Here is a 10,510-nt window from a genome sequence, read left to right on the forward strand (position 1 = left end):
CAGAATTCATCAACATTTTATGTCATTTATTTATTTATTATAAGTAATTCCAAAATACAAGAATTTGTATACACACCATCCACTGATTCAGATACAATAGTTATGCTAATCTACTCGCATTTTTAGATTTGAAATATGTTTCAATAAAATATTGCTGTTGAATTTTGCTGTCTTATTCAGTTTTGTATTATGTTATTGTTTTGAACATAAGTTTAACAGTTTTGAAAACAGTATGTAAGCACGTGCAAAATGTCCTGTACGTACAAAGATTTTTGGCAGTTGTTGTGTCTGAGTGAGAAAAGAATTCATGAAATTTGAGAGATGTAGTCACTGAATGCATTTTGTGCCAAAACAATGATAATTGATCCTCAGTTTAGCCCACATTGACTTCTGTTGTGCTCACTGTGTGAAGAGTTCTGCAAAAGTGACCTAAGTATTGAGAAATGTGTCCTAGCTTCTGTAAAAAAAACTGTAATCAAGCCTTTATCTTAATCCAGGTCATTTAGGATAAAAATATGTTTTGTTTTTAACATTTATGACTGTTATAGCGCCAGATGTGGTCCAATCTCCCTAAAACTTGGCATACGTGCTTAGAATCACCGGTTGTATGTGCTCACCATGTATTTGTTAAGTTTTGAGTTTTCATTTAGGCTTTTGGGTATATTTGAACATGTCCTCTTATAAACGACCCTGTTATAGATTCCCAAAGGGTAAATTTTGACATTTTTTTTTATAACTATTCTGCCCTCCAAAGGCAAAGTGCAGTAACTACGCCAATTAAAATTTTTACACCAGCTAGACAAACATGTTGACACTCTTGTTTCTCTGAAACAGGACAAAATTGAACCAGGAGACTTTGCCACAAGACAAAACAGTTGTCACAAAGTCAATTTTAAGTCTTAATTCAATTTTGACCAAATGTGTAGTTACTGCGCTTTGCCTTTGGAGGGCAGTATTGACCTAGAGAGTCTAGAGAATTGTACTGCAATGTTTTTTTCATATAAGCGAAAAACCATTAAATATAAAAAAAATATTCAATATTATATTCAGGGCCGTGAGTCAAACAGGCCCAATGAGTTTTGTTCCGATCGACCTGTTAACCTTGCCTAATAGGTGCTCAAATTTCATCTGCCTATGGCGGTCATGGTTTTTGAGATACGCAAATGTCCTTATAGCCATTAGTGGCACTTAGGACCAAGACCGTACAATAGGACAAACATTTGCATAGTTAAAGCCAATTTTGTTTTTTTCCGTCTTATAGCATCACAAGTGGACAAGCTCCATGACTTTTTTCATGTGACCTTAGATTCAGCTTTTACATATGCATTTGGCGGAGATCTCATTCCATTCAAATGTTATAGCTGTTTTAGTAAAGGCAGGCCTGCCCTTGAACAATTTGGCATCATTTTGCTATGGAGAGCCAAAAGTTACATTTTTTAAATAATTACTTATATTTACTCTCCAGAGAATCTTCCTGCTCTGATTTGGCTCAGATCGTGCACTAGTATGCAAAAGTAGGTTTAAAAAAAAAAAAAAGCTAAATACCCTAAAATTTTGGATGAATCCGAGGCATGCGCTTTCGTCAGGCCGATTGGGTTGAGCCCTGGTGACGGAGACCAGGGGTGCTCAACCCTGTTGAAGATCTACCTTCCTGCAAAATTCAGCTCCAACCCTGATCAAACACACCTGAACCAACTAATTAGGATCTGAAGGAGCACTTGTTAATTACAGATAGGTGTTTGATCAGGGTTGGAACTAAACTCTGCAGGAAGGTAGATCTCCAGGAACAGGGTTGGGCACCCCTGTTGTAGATGGTGTGAGTACTACTATTCCTCCAATTTCACGTATCTGTGACTTACAGTTTGGTCTGCCCGATCAGTTTTCATCACCATCATTGGCCATTCTAACAATTACAATAGGGTTTCAACTTTGTAAATCTGTCACGAAATCAAATGCCTTTTTAAAAGCTAGAAGTCTCCTTTTGTCAGCAATGGTGCTGAACTATGTTTATAGCCTTTTAATTAAAAAAAGTTTATAACTGCCCCACAGATGAACACATTAAAACAGTTTTAACTATAACAAAAATAAGCTTTGAAGCACAATTGACAATTGAACCTTAGTCTTAAGAAACAAACAGGTTATTTCCTATGAAAAATCAATTTATTACAAAATAAACACACATCTTCATTTCTGTTTCGTAGTTTTTGTGACACATCATAACTGAACAATATGACTGATGATAAGTGATAAACCTTTACTGAGGTCAGTGCACACAACTGATCAACCTTAACTCATGTCTTACCAGAGAACCTAATCTACAACACTGACCTGCAGGTATGAGTAACATCTCAGATTTAAGATACGTTTTTGTTCCGTATGAAGAAAAATGCACTTATAAAGCATATTTACAAAAATTCTTTTGGAAATGAGAGTAAAACAAGATATTAAAAAAAGAAAATCAATGCAGTTTGCTTTTTACAAATTAGTATTAAAATGCCAAATTCATCTGTTAAGCGCAACACTGTAATGGAAGCTGACACTGCCAAATGTTTTATGTTGAAATAGAACAGCAGACCAAAAAAAAAAATCATTTTTAAATTAGTTTCTTTTTTGCACTCAGGATTTGTGACCTCAGAAATGAAACTCATTAATAATGGGTGAGACCAATCAAACAATGTAATCTTCCTAAATATTACATTACGGTAATGCAGCTGCAGCTGACATAGCCAAGACATTCAAATAAAACAGTCAAAATGCAATATAGTGATTATGTATGGCTGTGCCATTAAAAATAAGGGGGAAAAGGGTCACTTAAAAAAATGTGGTGTATTTCAACAACTAAAACCATCCAGATCATTCACTTTCAAACATGAAAATTTTAATTTTAGAAAATACCATCTTAAAATACAAAAAAAGCAGAATTTGCTTGAAAGTTGAGAATCCTCATATAAAATAAAAATAAAAACTACACAACAGTGAAATGAAAATCGAGTTTTCTACACGATCTTCACTCTCGCTGTCCATTTAAATAAGGCATTTTCTTCACTTCAGGATATCAACTGAAAAACAAGAAAATTACCCATTATGAAAGCTGCCAACTGACAAATCAACTATACATTTTGGTTTAACATTTTAGAGGTACTTACACCTTTAACTGTCTCCTTTATGAATTCCTTTCTACTGGTCAGATCAAAGTCAGGATACTTGTCATAAACCTACAACAAAAAGGAAGTTAATAAATAATAAAAAATTTTTTGCAGGATTTTCAGAGATTAGTGGAACATATCGATATCACCTGTGCATGCATTAATTTTTTTTTTTTTTTTACTATTTTTACACAATTGCAAAGTGAATCAGAAAAGTGAATTTAATTCTAAAGTCTCAATTTTTTATATTTTGTTAATGCAATGAAATTCACATATTTGAAGTGTCAAAAGAACCACTGTAACTCCTAAACCTATAAATGTTTTGCAATAACATACTTTTCGGGTAATCTGCTTCATTGTAACTTCCTCCAAGTTGGCATTTTTTAAGAGATCCTTGATTGCCGCCTCCAGCTGTTCTTCAGTTGGTGGTTTTTTAATCATCTTGATCAATGGCTGATCATCATCAGAGCTTTCACTTTCATCTGGAAGAAAAATACAGTATGTACGGCTTCAGTTTTGAAATGATCCTAAATGATCTTATGTCATGTTGTTCCAGAATGAAAAAAAAGACAACTTTCAGATTTTAACTTCTGGTCTTGAAGAATTTGCTGCATTATTACCCTTGCTCTTGCTTGCTTTCTTTTTCCCTCGGTTGCTGCTGCTGTCAGCTTTCTTGGTTTTAGGGATAGGCTTTGCAGGAGCTTTCCTCTTTGCTGCAGGCTTTTTTGTCTAAGAAAGTTGAGAATTAAGTGGTCAGTTTAAATTAATTTTACAGAAGTGTCTAAGTCTGTAAATCTAAAGTGCTACAAATGTTATACTTGTTCTTATGGTGTCATAAATAAAATTTGCAATTGCAGTTTAAAACTATTTGGATAGATGTTTATTATTTAATAAATCTGTAAGTGAACTTGTGAATTTAAAGTGAATTTAAACACTTTCAGAATTCAAAAATATTATTAGTAAGCGTTTGTGTCTAACCTTTTTTGCATTCTTGTCTTCATGAACATCTTGGTCACTTTCATCTGATGCACTCTGTTCTGACTTTTCAGATTTCTTTGTAGACTTCGTAGTTGAAGATTTCTTCTTCTGAGTAGATTTCTGTTGATTTGCAGACACAAGCAATTTACAAATAGTAGGACTGTCAATATATTTCCCGAACTGTAAAATGATAAATGTGGAGAATGTATATTAAAACATTTCACTGACTTCTTCCTCCTTGCTGTCTTCTTCCGGAGCATCATCATCATCCTCCTCCTCTTCCTCATCATCATCTTCCTCCTCTTTATCAGAAGATTTATCTTCACCGTCTTTATTGTCTTGACTCACTGTTGCAGACTTCTCAGTGTCCTTGCTGTTCTCTTTACCCTCATCATCATCATCATCGTCATCATCATCACTACTGGAATCAGTGACAATGGGTTTGGACTTCCCGCTTTCTACTTTTTTCTGTGGCTTTTTACTTTTGGATGAAGACTTTTCTCTTTTGCCATCTTTGGCTGTCTTCTTTTTCTTCTTTAGGACAGGCTATAGATGACAAACAGCAAAAGACGAACTCATGAGATATTTAACCAATAATATTCAGTAGCACATTGGCTTTACGACGACACAAAAAAAGTGTTATTGTTATGTTCAGACAGAAACAAAACCTCACCTTTCCTGAGTTTGTTGGACGTATGAGAAATCTCATGATCCTCTCTGAAAGAACAACTTGTGTTCCAGACCTCTCCAGATCAAGAGTCAGACAAATGGTTCTTAGTTGTTCTTTGTGAAGTCTACCAGACAGAAAAACCTCATTATCACACCCACTTCAAACCAATGATAACTACAAAAATATGACGTGATGAATATTACAGAACAAAAATGGGTCTGCCAATGTCACTGTTTGTGGCCCAATTTGTGCCTTCATACCTTTATGTATGTACCCCACTGATGTGTAAATATAATTAAAGTCAAAAGTTTACACACACCATGCAGAATCTGCAAAATTGTAATTATTTGACCAAAATCATAAATGCATGTTATTTTTTTTATTTAGTACTGACCTGAATAAGATATTTCACATTAAAGACGTTTACATATAGTCCACAAGAGAAAATAACAGTTGAATTTATAAAAATGACCCCGTTCAAAAGTTTACATACACTTGATTTTTAATACTGTGTTGTTACCTGATAGTTATTCACGAATCCCTTATTTGTTCTGAAGGGTTAAACTGCTTGCTGTTCTTCAGAAAAATCCTTTAGTTCTCATAAATTCTTTGGTTTTTCAGCATTTTTGTGTATTTGAACCCTTTCCAACGATGACTGTATGATTTTGAGACCCATATTTTCACACTGAGGACTCATATGCAACCATTACAGAAGGTCACTGATGCTTCAGAGGGAAACATGATGCATTAATTGAATTTTAAGATCAGGGTAAATTTAACTTATTTTGTCTTCTGGGAAACATTTAACATGTAAGTATCTTCTGAAGGGCAGTACTAAATGAAAAGAAAATGACATTTAGGCAAAATAAGAAAAACTGTACACATCCTCATTCAGTTCAAAAGTTTACCCCCTTTGCTCTTAATGCATCATGTCTCTTTCTGAAGCATCAGTGAGCTTTTAAACCTTCTGTAATAGTTGCATATGAGTCCCTCAGCCGTCCTCAGTGTGAAAAGATGAATCTCAAAAACATAGTTATTGTTGGAAAGGGTTCAAATACACAAAAATGTTGTAAAACCAAAGAATTTGTGGGACCTGAAGGCTTTTTTTTTTTTTAAAGAACAGCAGGCAGGTATATATATTATTAACTATCACTAAACAAAAAAAAAAAAAAAAAAAACACACAGCTGTGAAACATTCAGGTAACAACACAGTATTAAAAATCAAGCGTATATAAACTTTTGAACTGAGTAATTTTTATAAATTCAACTTATTTTCTCTTGTGGACTGTATGTAAATGTCTTCTATGTGAAAGATCTTATTCAAGTCAGTACTAAATAAAAAAATAACATGCATTTTGTTTGATCCCTCTTATTTTGGTAAAATAATTAACATTTTGCCGATTCTGCAAGGTGTACGTAAATTTTTGACTTCAACTGCATATATATATAAATATATATATATATATATATATATATATATATATATATAAAAGAATAATCAAACCAGTTAAATGAACTACCTTTTCACCTTCTCCATTTTTTTGCTGTAAAGGTCACTGTCCTCCCCAAAAGAAAATCCATTAAACAGCCGAAGATTTTTCCGTAGTGATGACGCCTGTAAGAACATTAAGCAGCATTTTACAAATCTGTAGTAACATACTTTTGGCCATTTATGTGTTAAATGAGTTCTAAAACTAAACCATACAGTTCCCGGTCGATCATATACAATCTTATGCAAAGGTTTAAGCAGAGGCGCTTTAAGCTTTCCGATGGAGTGATTAATCCGTGCAATGTCTCCCAGTTTGGCGCCTTTTCCTGTGCTCTCAATCTTTGGCTTTTCCTTCGGTTTACTCATCAAATCAAGTCTCTGGATGATTTTTTTCTCCCGTTTTCCTTCTAGAATTTCAGGTTCGACTGCAAAGACAATTAAAACAACACTACAAATAAACTAAAGTTTTAACTTTTGACTGAGATATTGAAACTATTTAATTTATGAGCTAAAGAAAATATATTAAAACTCAATACTTAATGATACTTATCACAAATGACATTTCTTTCAAACAAAACCGTGTGAAAATGTGAATTAACTTACACAATTTGGGTTTAGATCTGATTTTAGGTTTCGGTTCTTCTGGTTCATCCTGCTCTGTATCATCAGATGGACTCTTCCTCTTCTTTTTCTTCTTCTTATTCTCATCCTCCTCCTCTTCTTCTTCTTCTTTCATTGAATTTTCACCCAAAGGAACATCCTCTGTCTTGACAGCTTCAATTTCCTCACTCATGATGTAAATTTCTCAGTTGCACACTAAATTAAAAGGGTAAAAAGATGCTATAATCGTCAAATTCAACAGAATACTATTAGTAGACGTGCATTTCTTATATAGTTTCCATACACAGACAACAGCTCTATTCACCGTCTGTAATTACATTATCAACAGTGAGCTCTTGCTGCAGAACGAATTTGGCGCGTGTTTGTATCCCAGTTTTATAAGACACAGACACAAACCTTCTTCATGCTAACAGGCTACGAAAGTATCTTCAATACGAGGTAAACTATGTTGAAACGGCGGAAAACGTAAATTACATGCTCAAACGTGAGAAAAAAAATAAACTTTTACTTATACATAATAGGTGACTCAAAGCTTTTAGGCGGCGTGATACTGATAGCACAGCAGACTAGCATATTCGTCCCGCCTACTTGCTCACAAAAACACAATTAAATTCCCTTTTGCAACAAATCGTGGCATGTCCTGCCTTCGCGTGCATTAACATTAAATTTAGAGAACATGTTACAGACTGTAGAACCTCAATAAACCCCATGGACTCATACTTTAATACATATACTCACTGTACGTTAGTGTTGCTGCCAATTGGTCGCGATGGAGGTGCGCAGTAAACATGGCGTTTGAAAAGAGAGGGCGGGCTATCACGTGACCACGCCGATACAGAAGCGTATTAAACGGATAGGCCCCCAAAATACAGTTTTCTCATTTAGGAGAAAAGATGTTAGGGTTTCAGAATTACAACCTCAGTAAACATACACTTTCGTTTTATAGACATACAATTAAAGTGAATTATGACTGATGTTAGTTCACTCAGATTCAACACTGTTGTTCTAAAAGTGTAACTTAGTGTAGTACTAGTTCATCACATTAACTATGAGCTTACAATTGCCTGTTGGCAAGGGTTCAAATAGTTTTGTATTCTTTACAGTAGTCTATTATGTTTAAAAAGTATGTACAGTTGAAGTCAAAAGTTTACATACACCTTGCAGATTTAGCAAAATGTTAATTATTTGACCAAAATGAAAGGAGCATACAAAATGCATGTTATTTTTAATTTAGTACTGACCTAAATAAGATATTTCACATAAAAGATGTTATATAGTCCACCAAAGAAAATAATAGTTGAATTTATAAAAAGTACCCCGTTCAAAAGTTTACATACACTTTATAATAGTGTGATAGTGTTGTTACCTGAATGATCCACAGCTTTCCACAGTCCCTTGTTTGTCCTGAACAGTTAAACTGCCCACTGTTTTTCAAAAGATTTCTTCAAATCCCACTGATTATTAGTTTTTTCAGCATTTTTGTGTATTTGAACCCTTTCCAACATTGACTGTATGATTTTGAGATCCATCTTTTCACACTAAGGACAACTGAGGGACTCACATGCAACTATTATAAAAGGTTCAAACACTCACTGATGCTTCAGAAGGAAAAACAATGCATTAAGGGGTGTAAACTTTTGAACGACATGAGGAGGTTTCGACATTTTTATTATTTTGCCTAAATTTTGCCTAAATATCATTTTTTTTTTATTTAGTACTGCCTTCAGAAGCTACAAATTCAAAAAGTTAATGCATTTGTAAATGTCTTTCTTATTCAGGAGAGTACTAAATAAAAAAATAGCATGCATTTTGTATGATCCCTTTTATTTTGGTCAAATAATTAACATTTTGCAGATTCTGCAATGCGGTTATGTAAAGTTTAACTTCAACTGTATATTTTAAAATGTAGGCCTATGAAAATTCATATTGTAAGTGTACTCGTGCTATTGCTCTTCTTCTTTTCTTATTGAAATGATATCTGCATTTTTTTTTCAGTGAATTTATTTATTATATATATATATATATATATATATATATATATATATATATATATATATATATATATATATTTATTTATTTATTTATTTATTTAAATAAGTTAATACATAAATAAAGCAGCAATACATCTGCCAACAGCAGGGGGCAACATGCTACTTTATACTGCATTCTGAGAAATAGCATTTACAAAAGTATTTACTACATCTGGTACACATAATGCATCTTTCCATATTTGTCACACAATCACACCGCAAGTTAGATTCAGCAAGTGAGTGGTTATCATCATAACAGCCGTTGTTTAACATTTTAATCCAATTCTATGTAGAAATGTTTATAACTTTAAGAAGTCAGACCAAATAATGAATCAAGAAAAACATCTTAAAGATCACAGCTAATACACTAACAGTCAAACGTTTTAAACCAGTACGATGTTCAATGTTTTAAAAGAATTATTTTAAAAATTATTTTAAAAGCATTTATTTGATCATAAATACAGCAAAATCAGTAATATTGTGAGATATTTTTCCTGCTTTCTATTTGAATATATTTCAAAATGACATTTATTCTGGTAACTGAAGCTACATTTTCAGCTTTATTACTCCAGTCTTCAGTGACACACAATCCTTCAGAAATCATTCTAATATGCTGATTTGCTGTTCAAGAAACATTTATTATTATTATTATTACTATTATTATTATTATTAGTATTATTATCATCATCAATATTTAAACAGTTGAGAACATTTTCAGCAAAGATCTGCATTTATCTGAAACAAAAAGCTTTTGTGACATACACTATACCATTCAAAAGCTTGTCAGTATAATTTTTCGGGGGAAAGAAATGATAGAAATTAATACTTTTTTTAGCAAGGATGCTTTAAATGGATCAAAAGTGTTAATAAAGGCATTTATAATGTTACAAAAGATTTCTATTTCAGATAAATGCTGTTCTCCTAAACTTTCTATTCATCAAAGAAACCTGAAAAAATTATACTTAGCAATTTTTAACATAATAATATTAATAAATGTTTTTTTTTTTTTTTTTTTGAGTAGCAAATCAGAATATTAGAATGTTTTCTGAAAGATAATGTGACTGAAGTAATCAAGCTGAAAATTTGGTTTGGAAATCACAGGAATAAATTACATTTTAAAATACATTAAAAGAGAAAACAGTTTTAAACAGTAAAAATATTTCAAACTTTTACTATTTTTGCTGTGCTTTAAATCAAATAAATCAGGCTCGGTAAACAGAAGAGACTTTAGAAAACATTAAAAATCTTACTGTTCAAAAACATTTGACTGGTAGTGTATATATTCTGAGTGTACAGAAAATAATAGCAATAGTGATAGTTCGATGGTATGCTATTCTGACCAGATCTTCTACCACGTATTTCCATCTCACCTGCTGATTCAGTACTTATTCATTCATTAACACATCGTCAGTTATACAATTATGTAGTTATACAATATGCAAGCCTGCAGTGAGATCAACAATTTTCTAATCAAAGTAAATAGATTGTATATTTTATTCCACGTTGCTGTTGCTTTATCTAAGGTGTTAAAAAACGTGTGCTGTACATTTCAGGTTTCCTAAAAGCAGGGGCTGAC

At 32.8% G+C, this 10,510-nt stretch overlaps 1 protein-coding gene across 2 annotated transcripts; it reads right to left on the minus strand.

Moving 5' to 3' along the window:
- Nucleotides 1-2,144: 2,144 nt before the first annotated feature.
- On the minus strand, nt 2,145-7,716 carry dek (DEK proto-oncogene). 2 transcript variants are annotated; one of them, XM_073847341.1, is made up of 11 exons: nt 7,643-7,716; nt 6,887-7,099; nt 6,500-6,708; nt 6,315-6,409; nt 4,798-4,918; nt 4,353-4,670; nt 4,125-4,244; nt 3,767-3,875; nt 3,483-3,628; nt 3,147-3,215; nt 2,145-3,059 (listed from the first exon to the last, which is right to left on the minus strand). In XM_073847341.1, the coding sequence occupies exons 2-11, from the start codon at nt 7,074-7,076 to the stop codon at nt 3,048-3,050; spliced, it is 1,389 nt and encodes a 462-aa protein (XP_073703442.1). In that variant the 5' UTR covers nt 7,077-7,099; nt 7,643-7,716; the 3' UTR covers nt 2,145-3,047. The 2 variants fall into 2 exon arrangements, with proteins under 2 accessions (XP_073703442.1, XP_073703441.1); XM_073847340.1 differs by having other exon boundaries at nt 6,315-6,708.
- Between the last annotated feature and the right edge of the window lie 2,794 nt (nt 7,717-10,510).

This window comes from Garra rufa, chromosome 9 (assembly GCF_049309525.1).
Source record: "Garra rufa chromosome 9, GarRuf1.0, whole genome shotgun sequence".
NCBI classification, from domain to species: domain Eukaryota; kingdom Metazoa; phylum Chordata; class Actinopteri; order Cypriniformes; family Cyprinidae; genus Garra; species Garra rufa.

Bases quoted from the DNA above. Each gene is read 5' to 3' on its own strand.
- dek (XM_073847340.1), bottom strand. From the start codon at position 7,076: ATGAGTGAGGAAATTGAAGCTGTCAAGACAGAGGATGTTCCTTTGGGT. The intron at 6,709-6,886 runs GTAAGTTAATTC...TTGTCTTTGCAG, and splicing joins CAGATCTAAACCCAAATTGT to TCGAACCTGAAATTCTAGAA. The intron at 3,629-3,766 runs GTAATAATGCAG...TTTTTCTTCCAG, and splicing joins GAAAGCAAGCAAGAGCAAGG to ATGAAAGTGAAAGCTCTGAT.